The 24,861-nt window shown below is 39.9% G+C and overlaps 1 protein-coding gene across 1 annotated transcript in view; it reads left to right on the top strand.

Moving 5' to 3' along the window:
- CACNA2D3 (calcium voltage-gated channel auxiliary subunit alpha2delta 3) overlaps positions 1–24,861 on the top strand; it is an 838,936-nt gene that overhangs the window by 222,946 nt on the left and 591,129 nt on the right. The window contains exon 4 of the mRNA XM_087431193.1: positions 18,108–18,167. Coding sequence (XP_087287319.1) covers positions 18,108–18,167 — 60 coding nt within the window. The remainder of the gene's footprint in view (positions 1–18,107; positions 18,168–24,861) is intronic.

Consider the following 24,861-nt stretch of genomic DNA (forward strand, 5'->3'; position numbering starts at 1 on the left):
CTTTTCAAACACCACATCTGACCGGGCAAGAGAAACAATAGAAAAAATAAACAAATGGGACTACATCAAACTAAAAACTTCTGCACAGCAAAGGAAACCATCAACAAAACGAAAAGACAACCTAACAATTGGGAGAAGATATTCGCAAACCATACATCTGATAAGGGCTTAATCTCCAAAATATATAAAGAACTCATGCATCTCAACAACAAAAACTACCAACCCAATTAAAAATGGGCAAAAGACCTGAACAGACATTTCTCCAAAGAAGATATACAGATGGCCAACAGACACATGAAAAGATGTTCAAAATCACTAACTATCAGGGAAATGCAAATCAAAACTACAATGAGATATCACCTCACGCCCGTCAGAATGGCTATAATTAACAAGACAGGAAGCAACATGTGTTGGAGAGGATGTGGAGAGAAGGGAACTCTCATACACTGCTGGTGGGAGTGCAAACTGGTGCAGCCACTATGGAAAACAGTATGGAGATTCCTCAAAAAATCAACGATAGAACTACCATATGATCCAGCTATTCCACTGTTGGGTATTTATCCAAAGAACTTGAAAACACCAATTTGTAAAGGTACATGCACCCCTGTGTTCATTGCAGCCTTATTCACGATAGCCAAGACTTGGAAGCAACCTAAGTGCCCGTCAAGGGACGAATGGATAAAGAAGCTGTGGTATATATACACAATGGAATACTACTCAGCCATAAGAAACGACGAAATCCAGCCATTTGTGACAACATGGATGGACATTGAGGGTATAATGCAAAGTGAAATAAGTCAGAGGGAGAAGGTCAAATACCGTATGATTTCCTTCATTAAGTAGTAGATAATAACAACAATAAACAAACACATAGGGACAGAGATTGGATTGGTGGTTACCAGAGGGGAAGGGGGGAGGGAGGAGGGTGAAAGGGATAATTCGGTACATGTGTGTGGTGATGGGTTGTAATTAGTATTTTGGTGGTGAACATGATGTAGTCCATGCAGAAATAGAAGTACAATGATGTACACCTGAAATTTAAAAAAAAAAAAATATACATATATATATATATAAAAGCAAAAAAAAAAAAAAAAAAAGCCACCACCAAAAAAAAAAAAAAAAAAAAGTTACCACATCTGAGTTACCTATAACATTCATCATATAAAATAGTAGTTATTTGATTACATATTTGTCTCCTTTACTATTTTGTGCAATCTTCGATAGGTCTTAATTAGTTTTTGCTTAATTAAAAATGATTGAACTTAACTTCTGAGAGACAAAGAGACAGAAAGAGAGACAGAGAGAGGGAGAGACAGAGAGGAAGAGAAAACCCAAATAAGTCACTTATCTTTTCTAGTTCATATAAACTTTAATTTTTAGTATATAACTTGCATATGTCATATAATCAGTTTAATAATCAACATATATGTCCTGAAGCAAGCTAATATTTGGGTTTCCTTATAACCTATCCTTCTTGCTATGTTAATTACCCTGCTTACAATTCTCACCCAAAAAAATGAAAGCTTAATTAACAGAATGGAAATAATCACAGCTATGTATACCTATAACATATCAATATCTCAGGGCTATGATAGGTCACTGAAAGTGTTGTCTTTTTTTTTTTTTCAGGCCTAAGACTTTACAAAAGAACATTATTCTTTTAAAAAACGTTTAAAATAATTTAATGGCACAAAACTTAAAAAAAGTGGTATAGAATAGGACTAAGTTCGTTCTATTGGTGGGTGTGAATAGACTTGACAGTGACAGGGAGCCTTGGCCGTACTAGGGGACCGTCTGCACGGTGTTCGGTGCTATACATACTGCTCTAGGTGGCTGGTGCTGGACAAGCCAAGGCCTTGTGCTTTCTCCTAATCTCTTTCCCTTTGTCCAGCCACAATCCCCCAGTAGACCCCAGCCTCTCACTGCCCTGGGTCACTTTTCCTCTAGCACCTCTTTGACCTCGTTGGGATGAAGTTCAGCCCTTATGCTGATAGTCCAGGCTCTTGCCCCATGTTGGCCAGAGCTCTGTTCTCTGGTCTTACCTGGCTCTCTGCCCAGACTGGTGTGCCCTCTGTTCCCAAAGTGCACCCTGGCCTTTCCCACCTAGGATATCCTCCTTCTTTCCTCGGAACCTGCGTAAGTCCCAGCCACCTTTTACTGTTAATTCAAGATCCATCTCCTCTGTCTTCCTGGCCTCAGTAGTGGGAAGTCATCCCTCCTTCGTTCAACTCTTATGCCTCTTACTAACCAGACCCCTTATTTGAAATCTGGCAAATAGCATCAGGGATAGTTATTTGTTATTGCTAGATGTGACTACAAATTCCTGGAGGGCAGAGATTGTCATAAGTATTTTGTAGCTCCCTTCATTGCCTGGCCAAGTGCTTTTTACATAGTAGATGCTTAATAAATATTTGTTCAGTAATTGGTTTCATGTCTCTTAAGATCAGATGTTCTTAATTAATTTAATAATAGAGGTGTTTTTTCTTGATGTAGCATACATGCAATGGGAAAATCTTTCTGGAATTAGGTTGGATATAAATAAGCAGTAATAAATTATTATAAGCCTCCCAAAATGTTGTTGCAAATCTATGATCTTTTCCTCCATTTGGTGTTTACTTTCGCAAGAAGCAAGAAAATTTTTAATTAGCACAATTTGCATATTAGCTCTGGAATTCTACTAAACGCCATCAGAGTTATAATTCTTCGACTCCAGTGGGTGCATGTTCGCAATATAACATACGTCTAAGGATCATTTTAATATATTTGACTTACTTTTATCCTAATAATATTTATTTAGTGCTTCTTGTCACAGTTATTGCAAATGACAGTAATTCAGCTAGTTAATCTGAAATGGGTTGTTGTGCTTAAGGTGCATAAAAGATCCTAATTAAGAACCAAGTCAATAAGTAAGTCTTTAAAGGAGATTTAAATCTCTACACAGACCTGCTCAGTCTCATTGTTGGTGGATGAGAACTTCCCTCAGTTGATGGTGATCGGCAGTCGCCAGGTCACATTCTGTGAAGATAGGTTGTACTCGCTAGGTTCGCAGATGCCAGGGAGTCATTGTATGCTTTGGGGAACATCAGACAATAATACATATTTCATTTTATCCTAATATACCAAAGACAGTTTTTTTTGGTGACAGTTTTATTGAAATATAATTCACAGAGCATACAATTTACTCCTGTAAAATGTATAGTTCATTGTTTTTTAGTTTATTTACACTTGTACAACCATCACCACAATCAATTTTAGAACATTTTCATCATCCCAAAAAGAAATCCAGTACCTTTAGCCATCATCCCTCAATCTCACCATTCTCCCCAGCCCTCAGCATCCACTAATCTGCTTTCTGTTTCTATGGATTTGCCTTTTTTTGATATTTCATATATAGGAAATCATACAATACATGGTCTTTTGTAACTGACTCTTTTCACTTAGCATAATGTTTTCAAGTTTCATTCATGTTGCAGCATGTATCAGTACTTCATTCCTTTTTATTGCCAAATAATATTCCATTGTATGGATATACTACATTTTGTTTATCAGTTGATGGACATTAGGGTTGTTTCCACTTTTTGGCTATTATGAATAGCACAGCTATGAACATCTGTGTTTAAGTTTTTGTATGGACATAGTTTTTCATTTTTCTTGAATGTATACCTAGCAGTGAAATTACTGGGTCATATGGTAAATCTGGTTTAACCTTTTGAGGAACTGCTAGCCCGTTTTCCAAAGTGGCTGTATCATTTTACATTATTAGAAACACTTACTATGAGAAAATAGGATCACATTATACATAAGAGGGTTTTTACATTTGCAAACTAGCACATTAATTCACATTTCTGAGTTTCTCTTATTGATATTTTTTCTAACAACTTTATTGGGGTATATTTTAAATCCAATACAATTCACCCATTTTAAGTGTACAATTCACTGATCTCAGTAGATTTACCAAGTTGTGCTTGTATCATGATAATGTGGAAATTGATGCACATCATATTGTGTGTGCATTTTCATCACTCCAATAAGATCCCTCCTACCATTCCCATTTATTTGATCTATCCCTACTCATTTAATTTTGTGATTTTCTGGCCCAAGTGGTAGCTGAGCCAAAGGGCTGAGAAAACTTTGGGGCTTAACAAACATAAAACTGAGAAACTTCTGTCAACTTAATTCTTTTAGAGTCTGAATAGGTTCACAATCCCATACTGCAATTTTGAAATCCAGAAAGCTCTGAAAATTGAAAAATTTTTTCATAACTTATTTGATGGGAAAACTTGACCTGAACTGACGTGTGAATATGTATAATATTTATTTGTCCTACTTAATGTGAATAATCATATGTCTTACTACAGAAATATTAATATTTGATTATGGCATGCTGCCCCAGCCCTAATTGGGGATGATTTACAATAAATATGTGATACAGGTATCATTTTACCTTTCTAAAATCCAAATAATCCTGAACTAGCATAGCATACTTGGCCCCAAGGGTTTCAGATATGGTCTCGCGGACTTGTGTTTGGTTTTAGCAGCCAAACTAAAGGCCTCAGGGCCTTTGCATTTGTTGTTCTTCCCGGAAAGCTCTTCCTCCAGATATCCTCTAGGCCTCCTCTTGTTATTCAGGTATGAACTTTGCAGGGATCCCTTTCCTGACCACCCCAAACATTTGTGTCCCTGTCACTCTCTACTGTGTCACTTTGTTTTATTATCTTCTTGGTAGTTATCCTTACCTGCTGTGATCTAATGCGTTTGTTCCCTTGCTTGCTGTCCATGTCTCTTCCAATGTAAGCCCCAAGAAGGCCGGGATCATGGCTGTTGGTTCAGCAAGAAGCTGCTCACGAGGCACTGAGCAGTACAGTGTGAGGACCACGCCTCCTGGCTGCCACAGTCTGTCGCTGCTCATGTGTCCTGCTGCCACTGGGCTGATTCTGCTTGGCTCTCCACAGGGATCAAGTGGGCCTTGACCTGAAGGACACTGCTGAGGAGCTGCTATCAGACCACATAAGGCTGCCACTTCTCCCAGCACATCAGAAAATGAAATGTTTGGTCTTGACTCTTGTGCCAGCCTCCTGTCACCATGGAGGTGGAGACAGCAAGTTCTCTAAATGGTCTCTAGGCCCAAAAGGGAGGGTTGCTTGGCAGTGAGTGATGTTAGACAATCATCAGCCTTCAGATTGTTTTCTCTTTTCTTCGAAGATAGATTTCCATCCATGTTTTTGGGACAAGAAGAAAGTTGTGAATGGAACATCAATCTGCTTTTCTCTCAGATAAATAGATGGCGGGCATGCTTTCTGATACAATGCGAAAGATATGAGACTGTATAATTTCCTCCAATCTAGCTCTTTTGTCCCTCTATTTACACCTGGTTTTAAAGCGTAATATTAATGACAGTCAGGCTCCAATCAAGACATCATGGCCTCAGTTCATTTGCTTGTTAGATTTAAGTGTCTTTGCTTAAGGACCAGTTGAGGCAGCTGCTAGTGGCCATGGTTCCAAGGGTCTATGTCACTCCAAAGAGTGTCCATGTTGGCATTGATGGTCTGAGTCTTCATAACAATTTAACCATGTGAGAGTGTCATAAGTTCCATTCTTAACCCCATAACTCACTTGCTGGGTCACTTTGGGGCGGTCCCTTCACCTCTCTGAGACTGTTTCTCGTCTGTGCAATGAGGATGTGATAGCTCCCCGTGGGCTTATTGTGAAGCTTAAGTGGACAAACATTTATAGGGTGCCTGGCACAGACAAGGGCCTGGATCATGTTCATGCCCATCTTGCACCTCTTCCTAGGATTCTTAACTTGCTCAAAATCATTGAGCTCCTTCAGAATGGTAAGGGGAATTTAAAAACTACTCAAGTACAAATATATTTAATAAATTTGCTCAAACTGTGCAGAATTGCTGATATTCAACTGCTTTTAATTCACAAAGTGGAAATCTTGTATGGTTGAACTTACTACTTCTCTGTGTGTCTATTTCACAGTAAAAGACGTGGGGTTGGTGTTTGCAGAAAGGTGAACTTGGAGTGCCAGCGCATTGTGCTGAAATGAAGCCTCCATTTTGTTGGGTCCTGTGAGAGCATTGGAAAGTTACAAGGTCCCAACTGCAGGGCATGGGTGATGAGGAGGGTTATGTGTGAGCAAAGCATCATGAATGAAGAGCAGGCATGATGCACAAAGGAGGCGTTGCCTAGACATCTGAGGGAATTTAAGATTTTGGTCTTAGTTTACTTTATGTAAAATGGATTTAGTTCTTCATTAGCTCTGTCTTTTTTTCATTAAAAAAAAATCCTGAAATCTCTTACCTCTAGTATGTGTTCATATATCTGCTTATTTCATTGTCATTTTGAAATAAAGTTATAATTCAAGGTTGACAGAGGAGAAAGAGAGTTAAAGCTGAGAGTAAAGTATATGAATAACTTTCCATAAAAATTCAAACCTTATGTATATAATTTCAGTTCATTACCTGGGCATTAAAAAAGGGAAAGGCTGCTTATCCTTTAAGCTAGCTTCTCATCCTTGGAAATTTAAAAATGTTAAGTCGGTTCCAGAGGATAAAAATGTCGTTTCTTGAATGCAAGAGGAATATGAGAATTAGAAGAGAAAAATAACAAAAAATGGGTTTAAGGCACACACCCTCCATTCAGAACCAGCCCCTTGGTATACTCAGCTCCCCGTGGACGCAGAAGCTCATGGGCACGGTACCATGCCACCAGGGCTGGTTCCCTTGCTGCCCTGCATTTTGAGTTGAAGCAGTCATCTTCTGCAGAGTGTTGGGCAAGATTTGGAGTTTTGGCCTCAGGATTTTATTTCTGTATTGTGGGAGGAGGCCTTTTCTGAGGACACTGAAGCAAAAGATTTGTGTAAAATGTTTGGGGACCAAGATCATGGAGGCAGTCTTATTTTTCGTTTTTCATTCTTGATTTCATTTGAAATAAGCTTCACACGTAAGTACATGTGGTTGACTTTACCTTGGAGGAGTAAAAGCCAGCTTGGTCCTGTTTCCCAGTGTCCTTCAAAAGTCAAGAGTGACCCAGGTCATTTGGATTTTTTATTTTTCAAGGTTCCCAATATGTTAGGAAATGAAGAAATGACAAAACCCCATTGAAAATTGTGGTATATTTTAAATATTTACATTTAACAAATTACTGCTTTTTAACAGAGTGCCTATGCAATATAATTGAGCTCATCTCAAGAAAATAAAGGATACAGTAAAGAAAAATTATAATGCACCATAGGCTTTATGGTCCAGAAAGCACCAGAAAGGGATGTAACTTTAAACAACTTCTCCTTCCAGTGCTATGGTTTCTCTGTGACTATACTTGTAATCTCTTTAGGAGGTGATGAGGAAAGTCTAAGTTTAAAGCCTTTTGAATTGGAATCCTGGGCCCAATGGCTTTCTGCCCCTGGGAAGGATCCTAGAGCTACCCTGAGTTGGGTCTGCGGGGAGCTTCCCATGACGGCTCTTATTACTGCCTTTGTTACTATGAGCATGTTTTCATCTTAAAGCCTTCCTTCACTCTGCGTTCCCTTCTTCTATGGCCTAAATCTCTCCTTTCCTCCCTCCCTCCCTCCTTCCTTTCCTTCCTCCCTCTTTCTTTCTCTTTCTCTCTTTCCTCCTTTCTCACACCAGCCCATCATGCAATCCCACCTCTACATACCCCCCTATGCTGAACTACTTGTAATTGCCTGAATGTGTCATGTTGTCTTTTGCCTTAGGGCCACTGCACGTGGAGTTTCCTCATCCTGGAATGTCTTTCATCTGTTTTCTGGACTAGCTCTTGTCCTTCAGGTCTCAACATTGATGAGAAGGCTCTTTGTAGCCCGTAAGCCTGGTCTAATCGATCCCTCAGTGGGCATCCATATATCCCTTGCTTCTTCCTCTTGGAGCCTTTATCACATTGAGTTTTGGTTGCCTGTTTGTCTCTTTCCCTCCCTAGACTGTAACGTCCTCAAGGGAAGAAGCTGTGTCTTCTAAACTTTGTATTCCCAGCCAAACACAGTGCTGGCACACAGTAGGGTGAGTAATAGATATTAGTTAACTTGTCTAACAGCTGTATTTTGAGCATTGGCCATGTGTTCGGCTCTGTTTTACACATAAAGTGAGTCACCATTTTGTTGGAGGTGGCGTGGGGATGGTATCTCTAAGGAGGAGTCACTGGAGCTTCAGTGACTGCAGAATGAAGGATGAGGAGGAGGGGGCAAACATCTGAGGATCTGGGAGAAGAACATCCTCTGCCAAGAGAACAGCAAGGGTGACAGAGACAAGTTTGTGGTGGTCTGGGACCAGAAAGATGGCTGGGAGTCTGGGCCAGTGGGGGAGGGTAGGGGGTGAGGGTGCAGGGCCAGATCATGAAGGGCCTATGGGTCATGGTCATGATTAATGGGAAGTCATTGGAAGGTTTCAACAGGGGAGCCATGCCATCAGAATTATTCTTACAAGGCTCCTTCTGGCAACTGTGTAGAGAATGGGCTATAGGGGATGGAGTTGAAGCTGGAGACCTGTTAGAGGCTGGAGTGTCCAGGGCAGAGATGGCTGTGGCTTTGACTAGACTTATAACAGGGAAATGATGACAAAAGGGGTGAAACCTGGGGCATAGTTTGGAAGGAGAGCCCACAGGACTTACAGATGGATTGAGATATTTGTGGAATAAGTGGCATTTTTAAAGCAAATGGTTTCCCTGCTTCAGTCTTTCTTTGTTTCAGGTTTATCCCCTTCTAATTTATTTTTTCAACAGCGCTACCAGATTAATTTGAAGATGGCTTAAAGTTCAGAACTTATCATGTCACTCTTATGCTCGATCAGACCTCTTCAGCTCCCCATCGACGGTGCACAGGACACAGTATTCCTTAGCCTGGCTCAACGTCCTTGCTCACCTGACCCCACTTGCCTGCCTTTTTGCACCCTCTCTCTGTTCCCTCCCCATTCCAAGCCTCCTGCAGCTCTGCAGACACAAGAAGCTCCTACCTGGGAGCCTTTGCTGCTCTTCTCCCTATCATTTCTCTTGTCCACTTGGCTAACTTCCACTCATCCTTTAACTCAGACTCGCTGTCACATCGTCTATGAAACTTTCCCCACACTGGTGCCCCATGCTCTAGCAGAGTTCTCTGCTCCCTGCTTTGAGTTTTCGTAACACTTCAACCTCTCTGCTCTTTGGTTTCCCTGTGCGCAAATTTGGTATGATATCTGTGCTTTCCTTTAGAGGATGGTTGTGAGGATTAACTGGATTAATTGACTAAAGCACTTAGAACAGTTTGGCACTAGGATAGGCAATAGGGGAGCTCATAATTGCTTGTTGTTATCACCTTGAGTGGCCCTCCTATTGTAGCCTACACCACATTGTCTAATTACTTGCTTCTTCTTCCAACTGGACTATGAATGAGCCAGTCATCTTCATGGCCCAAGCCCCTAGCATAGTTCTTCTCACATACTTCATCATCATCATCATTGTCATTGTCATCATCATCAATAATAAGAGCTAACATTAATGGGCATTTACTGTGTACCAAGAACTTTTGCCCAGAGTGCTCTCATGAAGTGGCTGGAGCCGGGATTCAAAGTCAGGTTGTCTGAGCCCAGAGCCTGCTCTCTGGGCCAACATGATATGTTCCCCCTGACCCCCAACTAAAGTTGCCTGGTAAACATTTGAATGGATGGATAGAGGGAAAGAGTAAAAAGGGAATTGGAATAGCTTTTCCCCTCCATCAAATTTATATAAGACTCTATCTTGAGTAGGTAAAATCTGAATGGATATAGAAATTATTCTGCATTTTCCCATTTTCAAGGAGAAAGGGAATTTTCCTTCCCTGACCACTATTGGGGCTTGGGGGCTGGGAGTTGCCTGCCACACTCACTGTCCTGTTCCATGTCTCACAGGTGCCATCCGTCAAAGGAGCTTGCTTTGGCAAACAGCTTAATTTCTATGTTTGTGCCATTCTGAGGACATCAGTCAAACCTTTCGATAAAGGCCCTTGCCTCATTCCATTTTCAGCCTCACTGATCATGGATTTTGCTGCTGAAGCTGAAAAAGAAAGTGGTGGATTCTGAAAACCAGTCCTTAAGGAGCAGGTGCACAGGCTTGTGTTTGAGAACACAAGGTTTGGAGTCCTTTCCTTGGCAGCAGAATTAACTTTCACATAACCTCCATGTAACTGTGAACTTGAGGGCTTGTTCCAAGTTCTCCCCATATGAGAGCCAGCCGTGGGAAGCACAGACTTTGTGAAGTTTTCTTGTTCCAATCAAGCTGTGTTATGCTTGAAAATCTTGTCTCTTCCCCTGCCCCATCATAATATCTTACACTTGTGTGGAATCCTTTAGGAAATGTTTTGTGTGTACATTCTCATCAAATTCACACACTGAGTTATAGACTAAAGATGATATTATTTCAGTTCCTCAGATAAGAAAACCAAAACTCAGAGAAGTTAAGATTTTTCCAGAGTCAAGCAGGTAGTGAGTAGGATGACCTGGATTCAAACCCTTGTCCTTGGGTTCTGAGACCTGCTCTGATTCTTCTGGACCATAATGCTTAAAAGACCAAAAGCTTCTTGAGGTCTAAGACTAAGTCATCTGTTTCTTGTGTCTTACTCAGTTCTTGGTGCTGTTCTGGTTACTTAATAGGTTCTCAACAAATACCTGTTAAAGTAAACTGAACAGAAATTATGGAAATTTGTTGATTCCATCAGGAAAGGGAACTGTTTGTAGGACAGACTTTCTCCCCAGGACCAACACCTTGTTAACTTAGCTGCACATTATCTTTCCTTATGTTAATCTTATTTTAGGCAGATATTCCCATCTTCCTTAGCTAGTTGGATGATACCTTCAATCTTCAATGCTCTGCCATTGTGGGTTCCAGTCAATACGTCTAAGTAAGCCTGGAAAGGATATAAGTAAGGATTGGAACAGAATTTTATTCACCACTGTCAGACCCCTCAGTGATAGGTGATTTCTACTGTGGAAAACAAATGTTCATCCTCAAACTGACAAAATGTTATAGTCCTATTCACCCTAGACTACCCCCTTGGGAAGTTATTGACGGTTCCATTGTCCACAAAGGAAATGGTTTAGTTATCTCAGAACTGAGGGGTTCTGATGGGACTTTCAAGGTTTATGGTCAAATAGTCTTGATTTTGATAATCAACTCTAGACCATTCCTAGGAGGGCTACATAAGCAGACCATTCTTTAAAATGCTGGATCCTTTGGAAAAATTACTTAGGCTGAAATATAAGGTTGTCTTCTCTTCCTCTTTCCTCTCCAGCTGCCTTGGGCCTTGGGCAGCCCTTTGAGCAAAGTTTGGCTATTACCATCTTCAGTAGCTTTGCAAATGTTGCACTTTGGAAAATGCAGCCTCAGATGTAGAATGAGATGGCTTTGGTTTGGAAATTGGCCATTCATGTTGATAACAGGTATTAATTTAATCAGGCTCAAATTGATAACAGGTATCTCCTGTGGAAACAAAGATAATCTGTTATTGATTGTGTCTTCTGGTGTAAACTCTAGGCTTATTTTGTCTTGTAAAAGGCTGGTGTGGCCTTATGCAATCTGAAGGAGACAAGAAGCCAGGGGAGAGTAGAAAGAAGGGAAGAGAGCTCCCCGTGTACACACAAGATGTGTTTGTTCTATTGTTCTGTTACCTGCTTTCTCTGGAAACTTTATAGATTATCTTTTATAATCCACTTTGAGATGTTTGCCGTTTTTTTTTTTTTTTTTTTTTTTTAAGATTTTATTTATTTATTTTTTCCCCCCAAAGCCCCAGTAGATAGTTGTGTGTCATAGCTGCACATCCTTCTAGTTGCTGTATGTGGGACGCGGCCTCAGCATGGCCAGAGAAGCAGCGCGTTGGTGCGAGCCCGGGATCCGAACCCGGGTCGCCAGCAGTGGAGCGCGCTCACTTAACCACCAAGCCACGGGGCCGGCCCGATGTTTGCCGTTTTTAAAGCAGAAGCAATCTTTGCAGCTTTCAGGCAGAAGGTCATTTTATACAAAATGTTATTCGTGTGCAACAAAGCTTATTTCTTCCACAGGAACAAAGAAATAATGAAGGCTCCTTAAAAGTTGTTTTTCTCTAAAGAAATGATCATCTTGATAGTTGGTGATTTCTATGTGCCATTTCTATTGGAACTGATAAGTGAAAATGTTTGTATCAGTAAGGATTACTGAATGTTACTAAGCCCTCAGATATGACTCTAAGGGCAGTTTTAGTGTTTCAGGGTCGGAGGGAAAAATGTCTTGGATTCCTTCTTGGCTAATTGTGTCCATCTCTCCAGGTTATTCCTTTTGCCCTGGTTTATTGCCTGGTGGTCATTGATGTGGCCTCTGTGTAGGTCTCTGAGATCCAATTGTTTCCAGAACATTTTCTTGCCTCTAAAACTTTGTTTGCAATGTTTCCATGGGCTGGAACACTCTTTCAGCACCATTCCTTCTGGAAGAACCTCCTGTTCTTCTTTAGGTCTCATCTTAAATGTCACTTCTTCTAGGTAGCTTCCTGGCCTATTGTTAGCATTCTTTGTCACTTATCTCTTTATGTTGAAACAGCTGTTTTCATTGTGCGTGTCCCTCACCCTTCTGTAAACCACCTCCTGTTGCTTCATGGCTCACTGGTGCTACAAGTCCCACACTTGAAGAAATAGTCATCCGAGGACTCCAGCTACAGAAGCAGCAAAGACTAATCTGCACTGTTACAGAGTGATACAAACTCTACCTGATAACAGAAGGGAAGGGATTTCAGCGCCAGAAGCAATGAAAAAAGTAAATTGGAACATCTTACTTTTTTTTTTAACTTAATGGTTCTTAAAAGTTGGTTTCCAACCTTTCATACAGGAGAGAAATGTTTGAAATTAGTCCTGGGAACAAATCAATCTCATTTTGTCCATGTTCATGGAGACATCTTTTGATGTGCTGACAGCATTTTAATGAGAATAAAGATTTTTCATTTTATTTCTGTGATTGATTGAGTTTGAATCTGTGACTGCTGAGAGGACCTGGGTGTCCTCTGTCCTCACCTCTGTAGACGGGCAGCGTGTCGAGTTCAAGCCCTGCCATGTAACACGGTGCTCGGAGAGCTTTAACCCCAGGTCCAGACAGATTGGCAAGAGGTGTAACTCTTACTCATCAAACTCAAGCCATTAAAACAAAACCCACTAAATCTACTGTAAGGAAAAGATGAACCATGCCATGCTGGGTAAGGTTGTGATAGTTAATTGTTGCTTCTCCTTGATCACTCCATTTGGTTGTTTTTCTACACGTTTAGCTCTTGTGGATTTGAAGGAAGACTCATGTGATCTCTAACTCTGATAATAATGACAATTCAATAACTAGCTCCAAGGTAATCATGAGTGCAGCCCAAATCCATGTTAATGATTATAGATTTTCCTTAGTCTCCTTAGTTGAGCTTAAACATTATTTGAGAAAGAATTATGTATTCATTTCAGGAAACAATGGCAATAAAAACCCTGGTATGAGTTTTAATGTGTTGTTGCAAAATGTTAAATGAAAACCACTAAACCTATGAAGTGCTTTGAAATCTTTGTTAAATTCCAATATCTCACTATAACAGTATTTATAAGCCAAAGCATTTTAGCTTTAACATGAGAAATAAAAATAATTTCTTTTTTTGCTGCTCCATGTGGTTTTTATATTTCTGTTTTGCTTTAAGGATTTTTGTCCATAATTGTCTCCCTGCCCCAAATTTGGGGGATTTTTATTTAAAAATCTTTTTCATTTGTACACAATTTGTTTATTCTGATAGAATCAGTAGGAGTCCAGTGGTAAGTTACTTTGGTTGTGTAATCACATTTTCTATTATTACCTTTCCCACCTCTCACTGCATTTCTTTTCATCTTTTCTCCTGTTAAGCCAAAATGACCAGGAACAACACCAACAAAATGAAATACGAGTAGAACAAAAAAATAATTTTCTTCTTCTGATCCCATTTTTATTTTGACTTGGCGTCCTATTTTCCCTCTTCTGGACTATGACAGAAAGTTTGACCTCTACAATGTCTTTAACCCTAGTCTTGATTTAAGTGTTTTGGGGGAGGAGAGATGGGAGACTGTGCATTCTGTAGTGTTGTATGGATACACATGGGGTCATTGTAACAAGAAATAAGATGTGATTTTAAATGAAATGCTTTAATATCTCCACCATTCCCCTTGGCAGTTTTGCCTTCACCACAGCTATAAATACTATCCATGGCTTCTAGTATTTCTTATTTATAAAGAGACCTTTTTGTTGTATTTATTCACTAAAGGGGAAGAGTTATATAGAAACATAAAAAGTCAATGATATGTACATCAACTCATGAATTACAACTTTTTAGCTTGTGGGTGCTTTGTTCCCAGGCCAGGATGTATATTCCAGTATATTCTTATCATTTTTATTGAATAAGGAAATGTTTTGGCATTAAAGGGGGAGAGGAGGATCTTTGGACAAAATTGCTGTTTTCTCTTACCTCAAAGCTCAGTTTTGAATACTAGTCTTCAAAGCCACTTTTATTTCCAACGTTCAGTTTTAATTAAAAACCATATTCACAATTCTGTAATCCCATCTGCAGATCCAAAAGGGGAATTCATACAAGAGAAAATTAACTTATTATTATTAAAAGCACACTGCCTTTCAAACAGATATAATAAAGTAACAGTTTTCCTCAGGCTCAGTGGCAGTTCCTTATAGAATAACTAAAATATTAGCACATTTAAATTGATTTTTCTTACCTGCAAGTGATAATCAAACTTATTTTTAAAACATACTTAATTTGACTTAGGTTATAAGGATATTTGCTAGGGAAAGAGACATCATAGGCTGCTATTTTCTACTGGCAAACATCAGAGTTAGAAGTTGAGCGGTCTTGACTTTGTTAAATAATGATTCAATTTGTTTTTATTTTATTAACAGTAGGAACTTCTGTCCCTAGGACTCTGTTTTAGGTAAATTTATGGCACATGATTTCCTTCTTAAGTAATATTTCTTTTAACTTGTTTATCTTTATAAGAGTGTTTCAGAAGAAAGATCAACTATTCTTTGTTCTTTCCAAAAGGTACGTAGTTCTTGATGTGCTGTTTGTCATTATCATTTAACAGGCTGAGCCTGTTCTTGGGGGGTTTTCCTCTGAATTCTGCCATAAAATGTAGGCCTGTCTCCCTTTGGCACCAGAGAGCAGGTTGGGATAACCCCTTGGTTGACTGTGTGAAGGGTATATCATTTCAAAGAGCCGTGTTCCAAAGTTCTTATTTGCCTCACATGAGACAACTATTATGTGTAGCTGCCAGTTGACTATCTTTTTCTGAATCATATTTCCTAAAGCTTTGTAGTGAGCATGATGGGAAAACATCTTCATGGGAATAAGAAATGTATGAGGTAAATTAAGTTAAAAAAAAAAAAATGAATTTAGCTTGAAAATGAACATAAAAACCGGCCAGCGGGTTTCAGATTTTCATGTACTCACTGCTCCGTATGGAGAACAGTATTCTGGCTGATCTTAGTAGTTATTACAATATTACTGAATTATTTCCAGTGTGTTACCTTCTTGTGCCCCATGTCTCCTATTGCAGTGTTGTGGTTGAAATACATTTCATGTTATGTTATATATGAATATGTTATATGGTATGTATGATATATACATATATACACACAAATGTAAATAAAATGTTATATATGAAATGCATTTCATGCTATGCTCTTTCATGATAATTTCAACTTGGCTATTATTTACATCTTGTTCTCTTGTTTGTTGGTTCTACATTGCTTTATTGGTTTGTTATTTCCAGTTCTTCACTTTTTTTCCAACATTATCTGCCTTGGTATCATGAAATTTTATTTTGTTCTTATCTTTTGATCATTTGTACATTTCATCAACATTTCTTCTTTGGGTTCTCAGAATGCTCAGACACCATGAAAAAACAACTTCTATGTGTTTAAGTAAATACATAATCAAAATGAATGGCTTTTTTGTGATAATATCAGAGTTCAGACATGCATAATATTTATACCTACTCTATAAAGCTCAATATGTAACTGATTTCATGACACATGCGTAGAAATTCTAAATCTATTACAAAGATTACGAGAATAAGCTCTCACAAACATAGATTTCTTCTATCATTGCCTGTCACTCATCTGACGGAGTCCTCATCGATATATTTGCAAATTGTGTTGTGTGATCCTGGGAGGCTGACAACCTTCATTGACTAGGATGATTCCAAGAAGACTGGGGCCCATTGAAAGCTGACCTCATGAAAGCTTGGGGCCAGTGTATCCAATCTGTATAGATAGTGTATCTCCTGATTTTTCATAAGAAAATGGAGATTTCTATAAGTATTTTATGTCTTATAGTAAAAATATATATGTACATGGATTTTAAAAAGATAAATGGGAGTTGAGAAACCTTAGAGTGTTGGTGGAGCTCATTAATCAAGGCATCAGGGATGAGGTAAAGTCTGGGATAACTGCTGTTTATAGCCAGTAATTCTCAAACTTTGGCAGCATCAGAATCCCCTGGGAGGCTTGTTAAAGCAGATTACTGGGCCCGCCCCCAGAGCTTTTGATTCTGTAGAACTGGGATGGGGCCTGAGAAGGTGCATTTCTAACAAGTTCTCAGGTGACACTGACGCTGCTGATGAGGGATTGTGCTTTGAGAACCACTGCTTTAGGGTCACCTTTTCATGTGTTTTGGTTGAGGAAACTGAGGCCCAGAGAGGGGAAGGGTCTTACCCGAGATCTCACAATTGTAGTGGGTTGCATCTAGGCTAGAATTCGAACTGGGTCTTCTGGCTCTGGCCCTGCAATGTTCTCCTGGAGTCTGTTCTTTGATTGACCAGAGAAGGAGAAGCCCCTTCCTGACCATCTAAAGGAAGTATGGGAAGCCAGATTTGCCACTCCTCCCGGATTCCTGTCTGTGGGCAGCACTGTCTCTGGCTGGCCTATCTTTTTCTTTGTCTGTCCTGTAGAAAGAGAAGGCTTAGCCATCTGTACTGGTGCCTAAAGTTACCCAAATATATTTCAGCCTCTTCATTTCCATGTCCAATTTAATAATTATTCATGGAACATTTGTCTGTTGATTTGTGATCATTTAGAGATTAATACCAATGTCATCATTTTTCAAACATGCCCTATTAAACTCAGGTCTGTATTATGTCAAGAAAAAGCAAGTTAAAGATACCATAGGCTACAAGAGTAACCATAGGAAAGATAGAAATGGCTGAATTTTTACTTGGATCTAAAGGTTTTGCTTTTAGTTTGATGAAATTTCAATGAAATATTATTTCACTAAATGAGGTTTCTGCAATCCTGTAGCCTACATTTTCGTGGTGGGAAATACTTATTGTTGGCAAATTCAAATTAAAGTAAAAGTGATTTTGATAGTTGACTAATTGTCTTTAAATGGTATTTCATGAAATTATTTTCACAAGACTATGAATTGGTTGAATCTAATTGGCTAAGAAGAATAGCAAGAGTTGTATATTTACGGATACTGCTTATTGATCTGATTTCAGTGATTTTCTTATTGGGATGCAGATTGTCAAAATGGCATTGATGTACCACAAATTCAAGTAAGTGTCACCTGATAATTACATACTAGAACTAGGTGCAGAAAGAATTGACCTTGAATGATGGAGGGAATTAAAATAAGTAGTCTTTTCCAAACCATTGGGGAAGATAGTTAGCCCACTTAGAGTTGGACTCAATTCAATTCAATAAATCTTGACTAAGGGCCTTCTATACCCAAGGAATCCACTTTTCTAGGTAGGTTTTGGCATCCCTGTCGGGCCTCAAGGGCCAGTGTCTTTGAGTTGTTACAACGATGGATGCAGAACATGTGTGCATCCATTTTAAACAGATAAAAATTTATACATTTTAATTAAATTATGCATTTATAAACATGTAAAAATAAATATTTGAAGCATTATGATTAAATGGTGTAGGCAGAACCCAAATTTGACACTGATGTTATTATTTTCAATTTCATGGGAGCAAAGGCACCAGGTCACAGTGCACATGCCGTGATATAATCTGTCATTTTTGAGCAAAGGAGAACGATCAGTCTTTTCATGTTGTTGAAATGGGATCCAGGCCACACTTCTGATCCTTCATGTTGCCCTCTGTCTTTTCAGCGTCTTGTGGAGGCTGCAGAAGAAGCACACCTGAAACATGAATTTGATGCAGACTTGCAGGTAACTGATTATACTTTGAGTTAAATTGTTTTGTGTGTTTGCTGCCAAAGGAGAAACACTAGGTGCACCAGGAATACAAGGTTTCAGTGGTTGGAAGAGAAAGACTTTTGAGAGGATGGTACAGAGTTGAAATAAATGTGCCTATTTCTTGACAAGGCAGGATAGTGATCCTCAACCATTTTCCTCCATGACAGTTACGATGAGCGATAACACATACTCACATGCAGGTAACCAGATTTTGATGAACTCTGCCCCAATTCTGGTGGAGTTAGTCAACTGACAATAATCACCAGAGCTCCTAATTGTAAATTGATAAGATAGATAGCAGAATATATCCAAACCCCACTTCTCTGGGTGCATTTCGAGTGACTGAAAGCAATGTTGTGATGGATCTAACCTTGAATTGACTGTTAATTATGTTTAAAAATTAAATCATTCACAGACATGGGATTTGAACATCTACTTAATTAATTTCTTGCAGTGAATCTTGTATCTAATCATGGTACACCTGTGTCTGGTTATAAAGGATTTTAATGTTGCTGTGTGTATAGAAAACATAGTAAGGCAACAAGTGAATTGAATAGTACTTGGAGGTTCCTTTGGGTCCTTCCTGAAGGAAATTCTATCTGTGTTGTCATTTTGAGTTCTGTGGCATTTCCTCACTACTAGGAAAACAGAAGGAGTGAATCATAATCCTTAAATCTGTGCTTTGCTAGAACGTATCTCTTTTAGTGGCATGTGGTCACAATTAGGAAATAGTGTTGATTTTGCTATGTTTTCATTTATATGGAAAAGATAAAGGCAGACATAAATCTTTAAGCACAAGAAAAGATGGTGATACCAAAGATAGCCTTTGGCTGTGTCTCTGTCCTGTGGGTGTACCTCTTGTCATCACTCTCATCTATATCTTTTGCCTTGTGGGTAAAAGAATGCACACTCAAATGGGGTAATTGAGGACAGTTTAATAAAGGGAATACTTACAAATATGTAGTGAGAGAAATCAACAGGCGTTGGTGTTGAACTCTAGGGCAAGCCACACTCCTGAAGGAGCAAGAGGAGGGAGTGGTTTCCAGAACCCAGGGAGAGTAACTATATGGAAAGGGTATTTGATAGATGTGTGCAGCCAATCGTGGTGAGCTGGCAAGGATGGAATTTGGGGAGATGATACCTCAATAACAGTCTCTAGCCTTCTGTTCTCTTGCTATTACCACTAACTGTTGGTATGGTTGATGTAGTTCATTCTCCTGAGGCATTGAGTTGGGTGGAGAAGGGTGAAGAATGGGTCTGGAGAAGAAACAGAAAATATGAAACCCACCATCTGGGGGTCATTTTCAGGCATAATACCCAATATATGAAGCAGATAGAGCCAGGACTGTAGCCAAGCATAAGAGATTCCAGGGGGAGGTGGAGAAATGCGGGAGGCTATTGGTAACATGGGGAGAGGAGTAGGGAAGCTGGCCCAGCTCTTTGAGCAAAGCTGCAAGAGAATGGGCAGAGGAGTCAGCTGTTTATAGCAAGAAGCACCTTGCCTTCCTACAGCTGCACCTGCAAGGCAGCTCCAGGAAGATCTAGGGGCCGTTTTCTGACCACATTTCTCTTCAGTGTGCCTCCTCTTTAGAGGATTTGGACTTCCTAGAGTGGGTCAGAAGGGGTTTAATGGTAGCGTCAGAAAGCACCTTGGTAAGCATGAAGATTGTAAGGATGTCTTGAATGTGTTGCCAAGGGAAACTGTCTCCCTCTCCTCCGGAGTTCCCAAAGCCTTTTCAGAAATATTCTGGTTTGTAAATGATGGAAACTCAACTCACATCAACTTAAATTAGATTATAATATTGAATAAAATAAGAATCCGTGAGTCCACGCTGATAATAAATAAACAAACAGATAGATAAATGCGTAAATGAGAAGGGAAAGCTCTTGTAGTAGAACGCCAACTAATAAATGTAGAAGAAATGATGGATTTAGAAAATTATGGTAATAATTGATTCAGGCAAGAATGTTCAATGGATGCTAAAACTAGCAGGTAAAGGTTTGATGAAGAACAGGCCATTGTGGGCTGGCCCTGTGGCTTAGTGGTTAAGTGCGCGCACTCCGCTACAGGCGGCCCGGGTTCGGATCCCGGGCACGCACCAATGCACCGCTTCTCCGGCCATGCTGAGGCCGCGTCCCACATACAGCAACTAGAAGGATGTGCAACTATGACATACAACTATCTACTGGGGCTTTGGGGAGAAAAAAAAAAAAAAAAAAAGAACAGGCCATTGACAGTTTCAAAGTATCTGCCCACAAATTATTATTAATTACAAAGGAAAAAATAGCAACTTTACTATGGAGAAACCTGGCAGCCACCACCTTACACAGGTAATCAAAGTTAATATCACCAACAATGAGACAGAGTGACATCAAGTACCTCCAGATGTCTGTTGAGTTTTAGGACAATGCCCCTGTGTCGAATTCTTGCCCAAAAAGTGTGAGCTGAATCTAATCATGATAAAACATCAGATAAATCTGGATTGAGGAACATTCTGTGAAGTAACTGGCTGTGTTTCTCTTCAAAAATGTCAAGGTCAAGAAAGACAAAGAAAGGACTTGAGCCAGACTACAGGGAATTAAAGACACATGACAGCTAAATGTGACATGTGATCCTAAATTGGATCCGGAACCCGAAACAAAGATTTGAATATGAACTGCACATTAGATAATAATATTGTATCAATGCTGAATTTCCTGATTTTGACCCTTGTATTGTGCTTGTGTAAGAGAATGATCTTGTTCTTGGGTTTTTCTGAAGCACGTATTTGGATCCATTGGTCCAATAGGAAGGAGTTTGCAGGAGAGTGAAAAAGATTATTGGAAGTCAGGACTGTTTTGGAAAATCTGGTGTTTATTGCTCATACGTATAGTCAATTTTATTCTGAAATCAATCGTCTACAAAAGGTAAGTGGGCAAGGGGGAGGGAATGATTTAATTAATTTTAGGGGATTATATATCCTTCAGCAGAGGAAAAATGTTCTGTGGTTTAGTTTACCTAACCTAGAGCCACTCTTTTCTGTCCATCTGAAGCTGTTGTTATCTTCTGGAGTGTTCTGACTTCCTTTCCTATTATTGAAGTTTTACAGTAAAATTCTAGTGTAGCGCAACTGATTCCCTTGTCAAATGTGGTGCTGTAAACACGCATGCAGCATTGGTATCTCTCTCGAGAAAAATAGAGACCGAGAAGAAGAATCTCTGGAGTGTTATAGTTTTTGTTCTCTTGGGAACAAAGAAGAGTTTTTCCTCCCCAGTCATCTGTTCTGTATAAGTACAGAGAAATACCAGAGGCTACAATTGAGTTCTGAACGCAGAGTAGATGTTGAAATAATCTCTCAGTATTACAGCATGTCATTCACTATCCAGACCTCAGACCTTGGTGAAATCTTCTCTGGGTCAGAGTAAACCACATGTGCTTTTGTGGAAACCTGTAAAAGAGGGGCCTTTGAGAAAGTGGGTGTGCATCGAAGCATGCGTGTCTGCTTAGATGAAGATTTTGAAACGGTGAAGCTTCAATGCTATTAAGCACAAGTCCGTTAACAGCTTGGGTGTCAGCCCCGTTGCTGTTAGTGGGGTAGCAGGTCTGTGTACGGCCTTTGAGTTTATTGCTACGACGGGCCATTAGAGCTGATCAATTGTTAATCTGGGTTCTGCTGACCTCTCGGCAACCCTGAGAGTGGATTGTTTTTACCAAAAAAATTTCAGACTACCATCTGCTCACCGTGAAATAATGCTGAGGAGGTCCCCACGCTATTAGCTCAGAAAGAGCAGAGGGAGCTGGGAGTCTGTTTTCCTACAGAAAAAGAAAGTGTTTTTGTGACATTTCCTAAACTGTGTAGCTTCAAGTTATATAGTCTTAGCGCCCCTGTTCCCAAAATAGAAAAGAGATGATGGATCTGCCCCTGGTTTCACTTTAGATTGGAGTCTTTGCATCATTGCACCATTCATGTGCTTTAAAAGTGAAGAATTTGTTTTTCATTGGGAGAATCATCAAAAGTTACCCAAAGAAAGTGATGCCTCCTTTATTGTCTGCATTTTATTTCCATTTAAATTCCTCTCACAGTCTTTCCAGAGGTTTAACTTTTTCCCCGTGGGCTTGTGGCCTTGACATCAGCAGTCCCTCTGTAAGGTGCTTAAATATGGCATTAGATTGTTAGTTCTTAACAAAACTATATTGGGGCAAGAGGCAAAAGACAGCCTCCGAAGGGTCACATGTGTGAACAACCCACAATGCAGCATCCTCCATAGAAACCAGGGCTGCCTGGTCTTCGTTGTCTGGAAAACTTTCTTGTCAATGCTGGTGTCAGTTTAGCTCTCTGGCTTGTCCTCCTTTATTTATGGTGGCCTATGAGTTCTAGATTGGTCTTCTCTTGTCCTTTATTCCTTGTTATCTCCATTAGGGCAATTTTCAGTTATAATTGATATAAATGAAGGCTTTGTTAAAATGGCATTTTCTCTTTTTTATTTTATACTTTGAATTAACGTAGGTTTTTCATGTAAAGCACATATGAGATTGGTAATTATAAGAAAAACAGTTTAAAATACTCTCTTAATTATCACGTGAATATTTTGGCGTTTCACCTTCATTATATTGAAGACAAAACCTAACTTGGGGTGGGGGTGGGGTGGTGGGGGTAGACTCTAGCCCTGCTTGTGCTAGCCATTCATGAATTTCCAGAAAAGGAGGTCTACACATGTGATATAACTCAGAGGGAATGCTGTCCCTCTCTTACTTACTCTTTCTTTTAGAGTTTTTCCACTGGCAGCAAAGAAGAAAAAAGTCCTTTTGACAGTTTACTAAAAACCTGCTTATCTTTGAACCGCAAACATATTTTCTTTGAGAGCTGTCTCAAGTAAGTGCCAACTGCACAGAGTTGGTGCACAGCGGGGAAAAAAAAAGAATTGTGGTTTTGAATTGTGTATCCTGAAGAAGCCTTTTCCATTACAAAGTTTTCTATCTTTGTTGTTTTGTAAGTAATAGAAAAAAATACCCTGGTGACATTCAGAGGGATAACAAAAGTATAGAGTAGAAAGGATCTGAAGGTATGCAGAGTGTCCTGAATGTCCCCTCCCGGTCATCACCAAGCTGCAGTCGCCTGTCTTGCAAATGCAAACACAGTGGCCTGATTTCAAAGTTTGGGTGAGGATGCAAATTTGGAGTGAAGGGATGCAAAGACCGCTGATGGAAATCTCTAAGATGGGACTGAGAATGGAGGGCGTATGATATTTGTTGGAGCAGCTTTCTCCACCTCCTCGCTGCTGCCTGTTGCAATGGGAGGAGACCCAGGGGAGGAGAGAAGGGGCAGCTTAGGAGCCCCAGCATCCGCTTTAGAACATCTAACGCCATCCACTGGGAGAAGGAAGCCTTTCTTGGAAAGGATTAGAAAGAGCAATGGAACAGCAAACAGCAGTGCAGAGCTATCCTTTCCCTGACAGCGTTTCCCTGCTGGCAAGTGAGGCTTTGCCCTGGGGAAAAACTGTATGTTGTGAAGGAGAGTAAAGGACAGGTTTAGTAGAAGTACTTCCTGAGTGGAGGAAATGACTGTCCTCACGGGGTTTTTCATGTATTCCTGTCGAGCCTCAATCCTTTCTTGTCCTTTTTGACTGAGTGAGGTGTTGAGCTCCTTTCTGAGGGGAGTGGGATGGAGCATAGAAGACTCAGGTCCCAGAATTAGAAATGGTGTTTTCCATAGAGATAGCTAATTGACTTTGTGCAAGAAAGATAGGGGTCACATCTATAGGAGAAATAAATGAAAAGACAAGGAAATTTTCACACTCTTTGTATTAAAACAAGTCCCTTTTATTTCTTATCTAACTTATGAGAGCATGCATATTGTTTTGTTTTGTTTTTCTCCTTTTTATCAGCTTGGCAGGGGGTCACAGTTAGTCCTCCGCATTTTAAGATCTTATGTTAGATGTTTCTCAGTTAGGACTCGCCACATGTCATTTATTCACAAAACTGATGTGTAAATAGTTTCTGAGAAGTCTTTAAGTGTGAGCATTTTGAAATCAGTCATTTCTTAGTTGTTACACAGACACACACACACACACTCTATGCACACACACTATCGTTTTGTTCATTTGGCTGCAACATTGTAACTTTTCATAAGGTCAAGTCATGACTTTGAGCTTTGTGTTAGTCAGTTGTTTGGTGCTCACATGCGGTGCTCACGACCCTGACTGCTGGTCATAGGAAAGTGGAAGAACGGGCAGCAGGTGGAGCCTCAGCTTGATCCGCAGAGAGAGCTTTGGCCTAGAGGTCTGGAATACTAGTTATTCCTAGTCCCAACTGGACCGTTTACCTGCTCAAAGATCTGCTGCTGTGGCCTCTTTACTCATCCATGAAATGACGCACTTGTACTATCTAGATGATTTCTAGGATCTCATCCAAGTCCATGTGCCGTGATTCATTCAACAAATTGTTATCAGTGACCTCCTGTGTGTCAGGCGCTGAGCTGCGGATATGGCCATGACCTAGGCAGATGCTGTCTTTGTTCTCACGGAGCTCCCCTTCTATGGGAGGAATAGATGTTACAGACATGATGACGTAAATATTCAATTTCGATCATGATAAATGACATGAAAGAGAAGTGTAAGGTATTGTCACCATGCATGACAAGGGGACCTCACCTAGTCTGGGAGTTCAAGGGACCTTGGAACAAATCCC

The sequence above is a fragment of the Ceratotherium simum genome, chromosome 5 (assembly GCF_057802395.1).
Source record: "Ceratotherium simum simum isolate JZ-2026a chromosome 5, ASM5780239v1, whole genome shotgun sequence".
In the NCBI taxonomy this organism is placed as follows: Eukaryota; Metazoa; Chordata; class Mammalia; order Perissodactyla; family Rhinocerotidae; genus Ceratotherium; species Ceratotherium simum.